This window comes from Bombina bombina, chromosome 2 (assembly GCF_027579735.1).
Source record: "Bombina bombina isolate aBomBom1 chromosome 2, aBomBom1.pri, whole genome shotgun sequence".
Lineage (NCBI taxonomy): Eukaryota > Metazoa > Chordata > Amphibia > Anura > Bombinatoridae > Bombina > Bombina bombina.
This window is the reverse complement of record NC_069500.1, coordinates 1,295,033,099-1,295,050,619: the sequence shown is the minus strand read 5'-3', so window position 1 is coordinate 1,295,050,619 and position 17,521 is coordinate 1,295,033,099. Positions and strand designations below refer to the sequence as shown.

The 17,521-nt window shown below is 40.9% G+C and overlaps 1 protein-coding gene across 1 annotated transcript; it reads right to left on the bottom strand.

Annotated features, from left to right (window-relative positions):
- Window positions 1–5,815: 5,815 nt before the first annotated feature.
- Window positions 5,816–9,866, bottom strand: LOC128647507 (fibroin heavy chain-like). The gene is made up of 4 exons (XM_053700292.1): window positions 9,696–9,866; window positions 8,074–8,887; window positions 7,474–7,989; window positions 5,816–7,143 (listed from the first exon to the last, which is right to left on the bottom strand). Exons 1-4 carry the CDS (start codon window positions 9,864–9,866, stop codon window positions 5,816–5,818), a joined length of 2,829 nt encoding a protein of 942 aa, XP_053556267.1.
- Between the last annotated feature and the right edge of the window lie 7,655 nt (window positions 9,867–17,521).

The window sequence follows — 17,521 nt, the reverse complement described above, 5'->3', positions numbered from 1 at the left end:
TATGCCTTTGTTTTAGTTTGTTCCTCCTGTCTCCATATTGAAGCTGATTATTATATCTTCCAGATATATATATATATATATATATATATATATATACTGTATATATATATATATGTATATATATATATATATGTATATATACATATATATATATTTTTATATATATATATATATATATATATATATATATATATATATATATATATAGAATACTAGTAGAGAAGGAGGGCACTCACAGGACTTCATACATAAGATAATCTTTTATTGTAGTTGTAACATAAGTATAGTGTCGACGTTTCGGCCTTTTCTTAGGTCTTCTTCAAGACAAATTTCATAATCTAAAAGCATAAACAAAAAGAATATGATAAAATACATTACCAAAGTGCAATGTCCAAGTATACACCAAATTGTGACCCTCCACCAAGGAGGACCATAATAACCCAAGTGAAACTTAAGAAAGGCTTCAACTGAGACAAAGAAGCCATGACATCCAGCAGCCAAGGGAGACGTGAGAAAAAGGGGAATGGAACACAAAATAGAAGGAAAAGAAAGTGAAAAATAGATGAAAGTGTAACAAAAAGAAAAAGAACCACATATGGAATTACCATAGTCCACATGGTACATAAGCTTCCCATATCAGTAATATGCTATAAAACACCTATTGGCTAGCTTATATCATTGTACACTAGCATAAGAGTTAAAAACCATAGTAATAGTTACTACCCTATTATTTATTCTATCCCAAAAATCCACAAGGATGCATGTAAACCGCCTGGGCGACCTATTGTATCAGCGGTGGGATCACTGTTCCAAAATCTGGCGAAATATATCGACTTTCACCTACATGGGATTGTAAAGAACACAAGGACTTTCCTACAAGACTCGATCCAACTTATCAACCTGCTCCAGGAAAGATCATTTCCTGCTGATTGCTACCTCGTTACCCTTGACGTCAACAGCCTCTACACCATCATCCCACATGATCTTGGTGTATAGGCTGTGAGACAGTCATTGATGAAATCTGATGAATACCTAGGCCCTCCTGTTGAAATCTTACTGGACTGGCTGATGATGTGCTTGACACACAACTATTTCCGGTTTGAGGAGTATTTCTACCTCCAGATGGTAGGGACGGCCATGGGGTCCAGCTTGGCCCCGTCCTATGCGAACCTGTTCATGGCATGGTTCGAAGAGGAATTTGTGTTCAGCCAAAACAACCCAAACTTGTTACTATATCGCAGGTATATAGATGACCTGCTGGTCATCTGGCGTGGAACAGCAGGAGAACTGGAGACGTGGATTGAATCCCTTAATGATTTTCTGATCCCAGTCAAGTTTAAGCATGAGATTAGCTGTGAGACGATACACTTTCTTGACCTATGCATTTTTAAATCTGAGGGAGCTGGGGAATGTAAACTGAATACGACTTTGTATTCCAAGCCCACAGATAGAAACACATTATTACAATTTACTAGTTACCACCCACCTCAACTCAAGAAGGGAATCGTTAAGTCCCAACTGATGTGTGTTATACATAATAATTCTGACCAAGAGTTGATGTTGCTCCAACTTGAGGAAATGAAAACAAAATTCCTCAACAGAGGCTATAATCCGACGATGGTGCAAAAAACACTTGAAGAGGTGAAGCAGCAAGAACGAAGTTGCCTAGTGGCCAGAGGACTGGGTAGAGACCCCACCAACAGTGAACCGACCTTGAACCTGGTGACCAGGTTCACCCCAGCCACAGGTGCATTACGAAAGGTGATCCATAGGAACTGGCCGCTCATAAGTGGAGATAAATCACTACCGTTCAAAGAAAACCCTCCTCCTAGGGTGGTACATAAAAGTGGAAGAAGCCTCAAGTCATATTTGATGAAAACTGACCCCTGGAAGAAAGAAAGAACTTGGCTGAAACCCCTTAAAAATGGATGTTATAAATGTGGGAGCTGCGTGACCTGCAGCTCCCTCATCACTGGTGAACGATTCCACCATCCTACCACCAATAAGAGCTTTGTGATAAGGCACAGACTGACTTGTACATCTGATTTCGTGGTTTATCTACTGTCTTGTCCATGTGGACGGTTCTATGTAGGCAAAACCATCACCCCATTTCGGGAGAGACTTGCCAACCATAAGAGAGCCATTAGAGCGGCCCTAAAAGATGGCCACTCGGACCAGCCTGTGGCAAGACATTTCCTGGAGCAACGACATGCTGTATCTACCCTTAGGGCTATGCTCATTGATAGGGTGGCCCCCTTGAAACGGGGGGGCGACAGGAATTCAGAACTCCTCAGGAGTGAAGCCAGATGGATCCATAGATTGAACACACTTGCTCCAAATGGCTTAAATGCTAGTATTGACTATGCTTTATTTTTCTGATGATTGAATGCAATTGTTATCTTTTCATTGTCCTTTTGCTGTGTCTTGTTGCCTTAACAGTTCTAGCCCCATTTTGGCACTTGTTCACCTACTGCTTGCCTTCCTCTTGGAAGTCTTTCTTTGTTGGACACATTTGACATGGGTGTTGGGTCTCTGTGGTTTCCTTCTATCCTAAGGTCTCTGTCTGGGGTGCACTACTACTATTACTGACGGACCGGTTGATCGAATTTGTGGCCCCTTGACGGATAGTTGTATGGCATAGGCGCTTTATGACACAATGTTTGGCCTCATATTTGGTTGGTCCTCTGGATCACTTCGATCCCAAGTTAGGGGGTTCAACCCCACCTTCGGGTATGGGTGGTTGCGATTAGCAGGTGCTTTTCTCCACCACATAACACATGTAACTATATGACTAGATGACCTTGCTGTTTGACCTCCGGTTCCGTGGTCTCAGGTTCCCATATTGTGTCGTTGAACATTAGGGTTACATGTCTGACATGGTATGCCAAACATGTGGCCGCAGTATGTCTAGTATCCTGCCTACACTGTCACTTTGGTCGTTTTAATTAAGTTTAAAACGCGGTTTTGGGTTTCTTTATTGTATTGGTAGTTGGACACCCTTGATATGTTTGACACCTGGCCCCTCTGATTGGAACAGTCGGTGTACGACTTTGTCCCATGAATTGTGCACCGAGTTAAGACATTTATTTGTATTGACATAGCTTCCCTTTGACATTGCGTTTGTGGGATCGGCACCAGTGGTTGTGATCTGAGCAGGGTTAGCCACTTGTTACGTGCGTAGAGAATACTATTATGTATTTGGCTCTGTTACGTGACCAGCTGAGGTGTGTCAGCGGCGTGTGATCTGATTAGCCTCTGCTGGGGGCGGGCTCGCCCTTTTTAAAGGCTGACTTTGCGGCTGTTTTCCACTAATGATTCTGTCATTCTAGGAGTATCACGCTGACTCTGTGTTCCGCACGAGCTAAGGTAAGAAGGGCTATGGCTCGTGTTGTGGCTCTTTAACCCCATACGCTGACTGTGGCTGTTATTGTATGAACTTATGTTTATGGCTGAGTGGCTCACTGACTCGCTGCGGTTTACGGCAGTGATAGGATGGGTATTAACATGGCTCAGGTTGGGGTTCCTTAATCCTAAATGCTTACTGTGGCTGTTTGCGTGTGGGTTAACCATTATGGCTAATTGTTGTACTGATACGCTTTTGGTTTTGATTGTGATTAGATTTACCGAGGATTTTGCAGTGATAACTATAAGGCTTCCTGTGAGGTTTGTTACTCTAGCGGTTAATTGTTTCTATAATGGTTACTGCCGTCACTGTATGACGGATCATTGTCGGCGTTTTGTGCACCGCTATTGTTATTTTTCCTAATGGAGGCGTGATAACGGTTTGGGTGGTCCGTGGGTGGCGCCCACTATGGTACCTATCAATTGTCCTGACTTTATTTTCCACATGGGCATAGGCATAGGATTACACCTATACTGTATATACAGACTAATTCTTGCTCTGTTTGGTTGGTAGGTTTATAGTTGAATTTGTTCTTGTGTGGATGTGGTACAAAATATATCTTCCCACTTAAACTGATTCCATGAGGGATATGGATGTTATTACTGTATTGTTTTCTCTATGGTAGGTGTATAGACGCTGGAATGTGGGGTGAGTTGTATAATTTTGAGTCTTGGAGTTTGTTGCTTGTTGTCCCGACACCATTGAGTCTATCAATCGAACTATTACTATGGTTTTTAACTCTTATGCTAGTGTACAATAATATAAGCTAGCCAATAGGTGTTTTATAGCATATTACTGATATGGGAAGCTTATGTACCATGTGGACAATGGTAATTCCATATGTGGTTCTTTTTCTTTTGTTACAATTTTATCTATTTTTCGCTTTCTTTTCCTTCTATTTTCTGTTCCATTCCCCTTTTTCTCACGTCTCCCTTGGCAGCTGGATGCCATGGCTTCTTTGTCTCAGTTGAAGCCTTTTTTAAGTTTCACTTGGGTTATTATGGTCCTCCTTGGTGGAGGGTCACAATTTGGTGTATACTTGGACATTGCACTTTGGTAATGTATTTTATCATATTCTTTTTGTTTATGCTTTTAGATTATGAAATTTGTCTTGAAGAAGGCCTAAGAAAAGGCCGAAACGTCGACACTATACTTATGTTACAACTACAATAAAAGATTATCTTATGTATGAAGTCCTGTGAGTGCCCTCCTTCTCTACTAGTATTCTATACATATTACTTGAGGATTGCACCCAGGCACTGGAAACATTGATGTGGAAGGAGTGCTGGGCCACCGGCTACCACGTATATATATATATATATATATATATATATATATATATATATATATATATAGTATTGGAAAAATGACACGGGAAAAATGTGTGGTTTACATTGAAAGTAACTTTAAAGTTAAACTGATAGAGTATATTTGTGCAACAGTTGTTTAGTAAAAATAGATTTTATTTATGACAGCATAATAAATATTACTATAGTATGCTAGGAATAGAATATAGATTAGTCTGAGTATCATTTATACAATAACATTGTACTACACATAAAACAAAATACAATATTAATCTACAACGCTTACAGTAACAACTTTTGCAAAACCTAGATGGGTAAAAAATCACTTTTATAGATATGTAACAGGAATGATCCAAAACAATGATTTCTGGTGTCTAAAAAGATGTTATGTTGTATTTTAGTTTTCATACCTTTTGGCATCAGTGATCATCACTACTGACTATGATAAGAATATTAGATAATGTTTACAGTTTTTAAGTAAATCATTTTCCATCTGATAATACATAAAATGTACTTGTAAGCAGGTCATTTTGGATTATTTTTGAGCATTCTCAAAAACAGTTAATTTCATCCTTGCGAGATGCTTCTTATTTTGTATCTGCTGTTTATCAAAGACAATCTAGGCTTAAGTTTTTTTTCTGCAGGTGCCACATTTCTTCAGTAAATGCATTTGTCAATGGTTCCACACATAAAAGCCTTCTGTTGGTACGTCAGCTGAGATGCTGGCTGCCTGTTTCATGCATATAATTGGGAGTTTAGTTAATATACCATCTGATTCCAAATGAAATATTGGGAGCTGCTCCATAAAACTGTCTGACAGTGGTAATATATGACTATAAAAGATGACCAGAAGGAAACAGCCAGTCTGTTCAAACATTCTATACTAGAGCAAAAATCTCCCAGGGGATCCCTGCAATTTGCTTTTCATTTAGTGCCCTTTTAGAGTAAAAATCAAGCAAGAAATACATGTTTCAAACACTTTGGATGAATTTGGTAGAAAATTGACTGAATGTAATTACCAAATCCTTTGTGTGGTTAGGGTGTAATAGTATTGTTAATCTTGTATAATTTTTTTGCTTAAGTGTATACAGGAATAACAAATGGATCATGTTTGATGAGAATAAAATAGGAGCATTCTTAGAGCTGCATTTATACCCACTCCTAGAGCTCCATTTGTACCCACTTCTAGAGCTGCATTTGTACCCACTCCTAGAGCTGCATGTGTACCAACTCCTAGGGCTGCATTTGTACCCACTCCTGGAGCTGCATGTGTACCAACTCCTAGGGCTGCATTTGTACCCACTCCTAGAGCTGCATGTGTACCAACTCCTAGGGCTGCATTTGTACCCACTCCTAGAGCTGCATGTGTACCAACTCCTAGGGCTGCATTTGTACCCACTCCTAGAGCTGCATTTGTACCCAAACCTAGGGCTGCATGTGTACCCACTCCTGGAGTTACATTTGTACCCACACCTAGAGCTCCATTTGTACCCACTTCTAGAGCTGCATTTGTACCCACTTCTATAGCTACATTTATACCCACTCCTAGGGCTGCATGTGTACCCACTCCTGGAGCTGCATTTGTACCCACTCCTAGAGCTTCATTTGTACCCACTCCTAGAGCTCCATTTGTACCCACTTCTAGAGCTGCATTTGTACCCACTCCTAGAGCTGCATGTGTACCCACTCCTAGAGCTGCATTTGTACCCACTCCTAGGGCTGCATTTGTACCCACTCCTGGAGTTGCATTTGTACCCACTCCTAGAGCTCCATTTGTACCCACTTCTAGAGCTGCATTTGTACCCACTTCTAAAGCTACATTTATACCCACTCCTAGGGCTGCATTTGTACCCACTCCTGGAGCTGTATTTGTACCCACTCCTAGAGCTACATTTACACCCACTTCTAGAGTTGCATGTGTACCCACTCCTAGAGCTGAATTTGTACCCACTCCTAGGGCTGCATTTGTACCCACTTCTATAGCGCTATTTGTACCCACTTCTAGAGCTGCATTTGTACCCACTTCTATAGCTACATTTATACCCACTCCTAGGGCTGCATTTGTACCCACTCTTGGAGCTGCATTTGTACCCGCTCCTAGAGCTCCATTTGTACCCACTCCTAGAGATCCATTTGTACCCACTTCTAGAGCTGCATTTGTACCCACTCCTAGAGCTGCATTTATACCCAATCCTAGAGCTCCATTTATACCCACTTCTAGAGCTGCATTTGTACCCACTCCTAGAGCTGCATTTGTACCCACTCCTAGAGTTGCATTTGTACCCACTTCTAGAGCTACATTTATGCTCACTCCTAGAGCTGCATTTGTACCCACTTCTAGAGCTACAGTTATACCCACTCCTAGAGCTGCATTTGTACCCACTCCTAGAGCTGCATTTGTACCCACTCCTAGAGCTCCATTTGTACCCACTCCTAGAGCTCAATTTGTACCCACTTCTAGAGCTGCATTTGTACCCACTCCTAGAGCTGCATTTATACCCACTCCTAGAGCTCCATTTGTACCTACTCCTAGAGCTCCATTTGTACCCACTCCTAGAGCTCCATTTGTACCCACTCCTAGAGCTCCATTTGTACCCCCTTCTAGAGCTGCATGTGTACCCACTTCTAGAGCTACATTTATACCCACTCCTAGGGCTGCTATTGTACCCACTCATGGAGCTGCATTTGTACCCACTTCTAGAGCTACATTTATACCCACTCCTAGGGCTGCTATTGTACCCACTCATGGACCTGCATTTGTACCCACTCCTAGAGCTGCATGTGTGCCCACTCCTAGAGCTGCGTTTGTACCCACTTTTAGAGCTGCATTTGTACCCACTCCTAGAGCTGCATTTGTACCAACTTCTAGAGCTGCATTTGTACCCACTCCTAGAGCTGCATTTGTACCCACTTCTAGAGCTGCATTTGTACCCACTTCTAGAACTGCATTTGTACCAACTTCTAGAGCTGCATTTGTACCCACTCCTAGAGCTGCATTTGTACCCACTTCTAGAGCTGCATTTGTACCAACTTCTAGAGCTGCATTTGTACCCACTTCTAGAGCTGCATTTGTACACACTCCTAGAGCTGCATTTGTACCAACTTCTAGAGCTGTATTTGTACCCACTCCTAGAGCTGCATTTGTACCCACTTCTAGAGCTGCATTTGTACCCACTTCTAGAGCTACATTTATACCCACTCCTAAAGCTGCATTTGTACCCACTTCTAGAGCTCCATTTGAACCCACTCCTAGAGCTCCATTTGTACCCACTTCTAGAGCTGCATGTGTACCCACTTCTAGAGCTACATTTATACCCACTCCTATGGCTGCTATTTTACCCACTCATGGAGCTGCATTTGTACCCACTCCTAGAGCTGCATGTGTACCCACTCCTAGAGCTGCATTTGTACCCACTTTTAGAGCTGCATTTGTACCCACTCCTAGAGCTGCATTTGTACCAACTTCTAGAGCTGCATTTGTACCAACTTCTAGAGCTGCATTTGTACCCACTCCTAGAGCTGCATTTGTACCAACTTCTAGAGCTGCATTTGTACCCACTTCTAGAGCTGCATTTGTACCCACTCCTAGAGCTGCATTTGTACCCACCTCTAGAGCTACATTTATACCCACTCCTAGAGCTGCATTTGTACCCACTCCTAGAGCTGCATTTTTACCCACTCCTAGAGCTGCATTTGTACCCACTTCTAGAGCTGCATTTGTACCCACCCCTAGAGCTGCATTTGTACCCACTCCTAGAGCTGCATGTGTACCCACTCCTAGAGCTGCATGTGTACCCACTCCTAGAGCTGCATTTGTACCCACTCCTAGAGCTGCATGTGTACCCACTACTGGAGCTGCATTTGTGCATACTTCTAGAGCTACATTTGTACCCACTCCTGGAGCTGCATTTGCACCCACTCCTGGAGCTGCATGTGTACCCATACCTAGAGCTGCATTTGTACCCACACCTAGAACTGCATTTGTACCCACACCTAGAACTGCATTTGTACCCCCTCCTAGGGCTGCATTTGTAACCACTCCTGGAGCTACATTTGTATCCACTGCTGGAACTGCATTTGTACCCACTCCTAGAGATGCATTTGTACCCACTCCTGGAGCTGCATTTGTACCCACTCCTGGAGCTGCATTTGTACCCACTTCTAGAGCTTTATGAAGCTGCTCATTAAAAAACTTTCCATTTCTTTTTATTATCGAATATTTTGAAGAGTAAAGATAGGAAGTCTGATAGGAACTTAGGAGCGTCCACGTGTGTTAGCAATCCATGGCAGCGGGACTTCCGGCTGGGGGCGGAGCGAGCAGGCAGCTGCAGCTTCGTATCTCTGTGTTTGAGACCTGTTCCACTCTCCCGCTTCTGGTAGCATCCTTGGCCAGCCTGCGTGAGCTTGACCCGGAAACAAGATCCACGGATCATGACTTGGAAGTCTTTCCTTTGGCTACAATTTTGCTTGGTGGCTAAAGCACTCCTCACTACTACACCAGACCGGACGGTCTTCTACCCTGCCTCACATGACACCCAACCTGCTGACACTCAATTCCTGGGGGTCTAATAATCTTGGCACCTAGGCATATAGACTGCATCTGAAGTTCTAACTACAGCCACTCAGACTTGATATGTTACAGTAAAGAAGGACGGGCAAATCCCGCGGCCCACTGCCATCAGGACCCCAGAGGCTAGATTCCTGGCTATCAGGGGCTTCTACATGAGACCCTTGCTTTTAGCCAGACTTCAAGCTGACTGGACAGTCCCCTACCTGGCTCCACTCGGCATCGAACTGACTGATACCCCGCTACTGGGGAACAACTAACATTTGCCTATGACTTTTTGGATCTAGAGCCTATACTGGAAGACCTTTGCACAGCCATCTGACTGAATATGGCTCAATAACAGAGGGACGGGCAAATCCCGCAGCCCTCTGCTACCCTGATTTTTAGGATTAAGATACTTGGTCCTCTGTCTCCCTACCTGTCTTTCTATGGCAGCAAGTTCACCACTGCGCCTCTCCATACACTGACACCAAACTTCAGAATTCGGGACGATGGCTGATTGTGGCTGGAGTCTCCTATAACAGCTGGCTTCGCTCCTTGGTTGGACCCCAGTTTCCCGGTGGTGACGTGTTCTGGAGGCGGCGGACATGATGAAGTGATGCAATACTAGCATTGGAATCTATGCTCACGGAAAGAACCTCCACACCTCACCTGCTTGAATAGCTTTTTTTTGTACTGGGTAAGACTACCCCTTAGACAACTAGGGAGTCAGCTTAAATATTACAGCTTCCACAAGGCCCCTCTTGAATCTTGGGCAAGCAGCCAGCGAATAAGCTGTTCAAAGTGGCAGTAAAGGAGCCCCTCTTAGATCAATCTGGCACAGTAGACGGGCAAATCTCGTCGCCGGTGTGGTCCTATTTGACGCCTCAGAACAATAAGGTGCCACATTATATGTTTGACACTGGACTCTCACTAAGGACCAACAAGATTGGACAGTTAAGATAAGGCTGATAACTGTGATATATACAATCTTTTAGCTTTGCAATATATGTATTTGGTATACTTTCTACTGGCTTTAACTGATGTATGTCAGCATTATTTAAGTACATGATACACCAACATACTAGTTATTGCAACCTTTTGCTACCTGTGATTTTCTGGCAACAACTATAACTGCTATATAAATTGTTAATAGTCATACAGTATTGCCAACAGATAAATCCAGTTAAGCATATCAATGATGTATAGTTCTGACTGGTTTTAAGGTTTGTGTTCTATCACTTTTTCTGTACACTACTACTTCCCTGTGTAGTTTTGGATTTATATACTGGCCATAATATATATTACACGTGGCCCTACATTAAACTGCAAGCTCTACTTTCCTCACTACACTGATATATATATAGATATCTATGATATCACTAGCGTTACTATAAGCTCACTTACAACCGTGCAAGGTTGTTTTTTGTTTTCCCTTATTATTGTTTTCTTTTTTCTCACTGTTTTACATTTGAGTTTTTTTTGTTGTGTTTGAAGCACTTTACTAGCCAAGATAAGTCTTGACCTGAATTTAATGGGCATATCTTTACATAACTAACGCTTTATTTTGCAGGTCTTGTAATATAATTGGCACATATACACTAGATCACTAGGGTCTCTTCTATAATAAGAGACTCAATTGTGTTGTTTCATATACTATAATTGCAACTTATTTCACATAATTAGCAATCCACTATATTTATCACTATCCCACTGTTGCAATGATTTGTCGCTCTACTCACTGTTTTCCACCCCTTTAGATAGGGTTCATGGACAGAAATATATCTTATACTAAAGGCTCCCAGTATGTCTCCTAAACAAAGGGAAAGAAAAGGTAACAAAAAATCTGAACCTTCTCCTGACATTTCACAAGATTGGGGGGCTTCTAATCTCTCTTATTGTGATATGTCAGAATTAGCCTCTGAGATAGCTAAAATAATCACACCCCAATTAGATTTGGTTAAACAGGAAATTAAATTGGAAATCTCTAGTTTGACTAATGAAGTTAGGCAGTTCTTATCTAGGCTAACTGAAGTTGAGACAAGAGTGTCTGAACTGGAGGTTAGGTTGAACCTGCAAGACCCTATTTCCATAGCACACAGCAATACTCTCTCTATACTACAGGCCAGAATTGAGGACCTGGAGGATCGCTCCAGGCGTAAGAATCTTAGAATTATTGGCCTGCCTGAAATGGCTGAATTCCAGGATTTAATGTCTTTTGTATCCTCTACTCTTCCTCAGGTACTTCAGATCCCCCCTTCACATTCTTTTCAGATAGAAAGAGCCCACAGAATAGGCTCCATGTGAGGGAATTCAGAAGCCGAGACCTATCATATTTAAATTTGCAAATTTCCAAGATAAGATTTTATATCTTAAAAACTATAGGAAGTTTAATCATTTTCTAGTTGGGCCACATAAGGTCATGATTTTCAAGGATTTCTCCTCTGAAACCCTGGCAAAAGAGAAGGGAGATGTCCATTTTCTTTGTCAAACTAATGAAAGCTGACTATAATGTCAGATTGATATATCCTGCAAAAGTGATAGTGATAAGGGAGGGGATCCCGCGCACTCTAAATAATGTTTCAGAAGCGGCCACTTTCTTCAAGGTAGCAGGACGACTCTAAACAGCAGTTTAAAATGTCAATATCTAATTACCTAGAGTCTAGATAAATAATGGAGTTTCAAATAGATGTATGCTTCTTTTTAATCTTTATCACACTTTGTGATGTGTTCTTTTTCTTTTTCCATTTTTTTCCTTTTTTTTCCGCATCCCTTCTCTCTCGCTCCCCTCTACTAGTCAAAGATGATGATATAATCTCTTTATCTCATGTCTTGGAATGTGGGTGGCATAACCTCTCCAATAAAATTGAAGGCCATTATTAAGCCGTTGGGTAAACTTAAACGTGATATTGCCTTCCTACAAGAGATTCATCTTAAAGTGGTAGAAACTGCCAAACTTGGACTTCTGTTTGGGGTGGAGCAAGGAGCAGGTGCTGCTGTTTGCGTGTGCAAGGAGGATACTAAACGGATACCTGTGTTCCCCTAACCGACAGCCTCGTGGCACAGGGAGATATCCGTGAGCTGGAGGCATGGAGCTATTAGTAGCTCACTGGAGGAAGTCGACAGTTTGCCTTATAAGGCGTAGTGGCGCATGCCAGAGCGAAGAGGTAGGGGAGAGGAGTGGGGTTAAGAACCCATTGTAAATCCAGAGGGACAGAGGACGGTAAGAGCTGCTGTGTTTGTGTGCACTGGGAGGACAGGTTAAAGCTGATAAAATTGCTTAGGGGATAGGAGCGGAAAATTTCCTGGAATGTGGGCCGCATCTTGATTATAAGGCCTCTCTTAATCCGCTACTATCTTAAAATCCTGACCTTGGCGCCTCCCAGAGATAACATAATTTTCTGTCTGGTCACAAGTTAACTAATATAATGGTTGAAACCTGTTCCTTATAAGTCTAGCTGGAAGCAATTAATCATTTCTGTATCGTATATGGAGTATTTGCCCCTTATTTATATATGCAGCTCCTGTTGGAAACTTCAGTATTGGGTACATCTTGGTATATCTTGGGTAGTAATCCGATATGGAAGTTGCAGTGAGCAGCCGGAGTAAAAGCTGAATTCTGGTTGATTGAATATGATATATATGTGTGGGTCCTGCTAAAAGAGTCACCTCCATAGTTAGCTGTGAAAAATTTATTACTTGCACGTTATTTGGAGTATTTGTCCTTTATATGCACACACAGCACCTGCTAGAAATCTCAGTACTGGGTACATCTTGGTATATGCTGAGTAGTAATTCCATAATGAAGTGGCAGTGAGCAGATTTAAAAGTCTGAAATAGAGCTTTGGAGTAAAAGCTGAATCTTGGTTGATTGACTATGATATATATGTGTGGACTTGGCTAAAAGAGTCATCTCTATGGTTCAGCTGTGAATAATCTACCACTTTCACTGTATCTGGAGTATTTGTCTCCTACATGCACATACAGCCTTGGCTTTAAATCTCAGTAATAGGTACATCTTGGTATATTCTGGGCAGTAATCTCATAAGGAAGTAGCAGTAAGCAGATTTAAAAGTCTGAATTACAAGGCAAACAGAGCTTGGGAGTACAAGCTGAATTTTGGTTGATTGCCTATCATATATATGTGTGGATCTTGCTAAAAGAGTCATCTCCATGGTTAGCTGGGAAAAACGTATTACTTCCACCATATCTGGAATATTTGTTTCTTATAAAGCATATACAGCTCCGGCTAAAAAATCTCAAGTACTGGGTACATATTGGTATATGTTGAGTAGTAATCCCACAAGGAAGTTGTAGTGACCAGATTTAAAAGTCTGAATTACAAGGCAAATAGAACTTTGAAGTAAATCTGAATCTTGAAGCTTGATTGATTATGTTATAGATGTGAGGACTCGGTTAAAAGAGGCACCTCCATTATAAGCGGAACTGCAGTGGAACTAACATATTTAGTGCTTGTAGAATTCTGTCTAAATCATCTACTAATCTCCAAATTGGGTATATCATGGTGTAATCTGTGAAGTTGTGAGCAGAGTTAAAAATTGTAAAAGTCAAATATATGGCAATCACTGCTGATTGAAAAAATCCAAGTTGCATGTTGGATTACCATACTGAACAGGAGCTACATGGAAATTTGAAACTTTGTTGGCTTATTTGATTATCTGTATATTTCATTAGGAAGAATCGTGCCTATTGTATATGGGTCCTGGGGTATTTGAAGCTTTTTGGTTCACTAAACTGGAACTGTGAATCTACCTAGGGCTCTTAAAGCACTAAATCACTATCACACTTTTTATTTTTCTTCTTTTTATTATTTATTATTTGTTTTTCTCTTTCCTATTCTTACATTTATTTTTATACATTGTTGTGTGCTCACGGCTAATTAAGCCATTGATTTATTATATGAAGTGGACTTATCACTTATTAAACTTTATAAGATTTATCAGGTAGCTGATATATAGAAGCTACCACACAAATATAAGCGTATGGATAAATTCATGTCACAGGTGAAAACACATTCACCCGTAATGCCAGCTAAAGTTAAGGATAGGAAACCTAAAAGTGCTGATCTTAGTATTGAGTCTTCCTCTGAAATTCAGCCTCAGACCACTGACTCCTCTTATCTTATGTCCCAACTCTCTGCTCCCCCCCCCCCCAATTTGATGCAATTAAGAAAGAGTTGGGCTCTATCACCTCTGAAGTGTTAATACTCTCCTTTGAAATCAGGCAATTTGCGATAAGGGTGACAGAAGCAGAGAGTAGAATTTCGGAATTGGAGGATCAGGTTAACACCCAGAATAACTTAATCCATAAACAGGGAAAGTAAGCTTAAAGTCTATGCCATGTCAGCAACTCAGGATATCTTTATTCTATATAGATTCATAAAGGTCAAGAAGACTGGTTCACATTCATCACACTCTATATGGCCTGCCATATCACATTTGTATCAAAAACTCTCTATATGCAGAGAAGGTGGAGGTGTTTTGGGAAACAGCTAAGGCGGTGCTATGGGGGGAAATGAAAGCCTATCTATGCCGATTGAAAAAAAGAGCTAACTAACAAAAGAGCTAACTAACACCCATAAACTACCTATTAACCCCTAAACCGAGGCCCCCCCCCCACATTGCAAATACTAAAAAAAAATGTAACCCCTAATCTGCTGAACCGGACATCGCCGCCACTATAATAAATATATTAACCCCCTAAACCACCGCACTCCTGCATAGCAAACACTAGTTACATTTTATTAACCCCTAATCTGCCATCCCTAACATCGCCGACACCTACCTACATTTATTAACCCCTAATCTGCCGCTCCCGAAGTCACCGCCACTATATTAAAGTTATTAACCCCTAAATCTAAGTCTAACCCTAACCCTAACACCCCCCTGACTTACATATAATTTAAATAAATCTAAATAAAATAACTATCATTAACTAAATTATTCCTATTTAAAACTAAATACCTATAAAATAAACCCTAAGCTAGCTACAATATAACTAATAGTTACATTGTAGCTAGCTTAGGATTTATTTTAATTTTACAGGCAACTTTGTATTTATTTAAACTAGGTACAATAGTTATTAAATAGTTATTAACTATTTAATAACTACCTAGTTAAAATAAAGACAAATTTACCTGTAAAATAAAACCTAACCTATGTTACAATTATACCTAACACTACACTATAATTAAAATAATTCCCTAAATTAACTACAATTAAATACAATTAAATAAAATTAAATAAAATTATCTAAAGTACGAAAAACCCCCACTAAATTACAGAAAATAATAAAATAATTACAAGTTTTTTAAACTAATTACACCTAATCTAATCCCCCTAATAAAATAAAAAAGTCCCCCAAAATAATAAAAAGCCCTACCTTATACTAAATTACAAATACCCCTTAAAAGGGCCTTTTGCGGGGCATTGCCCCAAAGTAATCAGCTCTTTTACCTGTAAAAAAAAGTACAATACCCCCTCAACATTAAAACCCACAACCCACACACCCAATCCTACTCTAAAACCCACCCAATCCCACCTTAATAAAATCTAACACTAACCCCTTGAAGATCACCCTACCTTGAGAAGTCTTCACCCAACCGGGCCGAAGTCCTCAACGAAGCCGGGCGAAGTGGTCCTCCAGACGGGCAGAAGTCTTCATCCAAGCCGGCTAGAAGAGGTCCTCCAGACGGGCAGAAGTCTTCATCCAGGCGACATCTTCTATCTTCATCCATCCGGCGCGGAGCGGGTCCATCTTCAAGATATCTGACGTGGAGCATCCTCTTCGTTCTTCATCCGACGACTGAATGAAGGTTCCTTTAAATGACGTCATCCAAGATGGCGTCCCTTCAATTCCGATTGGCTGATAGAATTCTATCAGCCAATCAGAATTAAGGTAGAAAAAATCCTATTGGCTGATGCAATCAGTCAATAGGATTGAACTTCAATCCTATTGGCTGATTGGAACAGCCAATAGGATTGAGGTTGTATTCTATTGGCTGTTCCAATCAGCCAATAGGATTGAAGTTCAATCCTATTGGCTGATTGCATCAGCCAATAGGATTTTTTCTACCTTAATTCCGATTGGCTGATAGAATTCTATCAGCCAATCAGAATTGAAGGGACGCCATCTTGGATGACATCATTTAAAGGAACCTTCATTCAGTCACCGGATGAAGAACGAAGAGGATTCTCCACGTCGGATGTCTTGAAGATGGACCCGTTCCGCGCCGGATGGATGAAGATAGAAGATGCCGCCTGGATGAAGACTTCTGCCGTCTGGAGGACCTCTTCTGCCCGGCTTGGATGAAGACTTCTGCCCATCTGGAGGACCACTTTGCCCGGCTTCATTGAGGACTTCGGCCCGGTTGGGTGAAGACTTCTCAAGGTAGGGTGATCTTCAAGGGGTTAGTGTTAGGTTTTATTAAGGGGGCATTGGGTGGGTTTTAGAGTAGGGTTGGATGTGTGGGTGGTGGGTTTTAATGTTGGGGGGGTATTGTACTTTTTTTAACAGGTAAAAGAGCTGATTATTTTGGGGCAATGCCCCGCAGAGGGCCCTTTTAAGGGCTATTTGTAATTTAGTATAGGGTAGGGCTTTTTATTATTTTGGGGGGCTTTTTTATTTTATTAGGGGGATTAGATTAGCTGTAATTAGTTTAAAAAACTTGTAATTATTTTATTATTTTCTGTAATTTAGTGTTTGTTTTTTTCCGTACTTTAGATAATTGTATTTAATAGTAGTTAATTTAGGGAATTAATTTAATTATAATGTAGTGTTAGGTGTAATTGTAAAATAGGTTAGGTTTTATTTTACAGGTACATTTTTCTTTATTTTAACTAGGTAGCTATTAGTTATATTGTAGCTAGCTTTGGGTTTATTTTATAGGTAAGTATTTAGTTTTAAATAGGAATAATTTAGTTAATTGCAGTAATTGTATTTAGATTTATTTAAATTATATTTAAGTTAGGGGGTGTTAAGGTTAGACTTAGATTTAGGGGTTAATAACTTTAATATAGTGGCGGCGATGTTGGGGCAGCAGATTAGGGGTTAAAAAGTGTAGGTAGGTTGCGGCGACATTGAGGGTGGCAGATTAGGGGTTAATAAATATAATGTAGGTGTCGGCGATGTTGGGGGAAGCAGATTAGGGGTTAATACATATAATGTAGGTGGCGGCGGTGTCCGGAGCGGAAGATTAGGGGTTAATATAAATAAGTGTAAGATTAGTGTAAAAGCTGAATTCTG

Coding starts and splice junctions, on each gene's coding strand:
- LOC128647507 (XM_053700292.1), bottom strand. CDS start 9,866: ATGTCCGCCGCCTCCAGAACACGTCACCACCGGGAAACTGGGGTCCAA. Junction 7,990..8,073: donor ACATGCAGCTCTAGGAGTGG/GTACAAATGCAG, acceptor GTACACATGCAG/CTCTAGAAGTGGGTACAAAT. Junction 7,144..7,473: donor ACATGCAGCTCTAGGAGTGG/GTACAAATGCAG, acceptor ATTGAGCTCTAG/GAGTGGGTACAAATGGAGCT.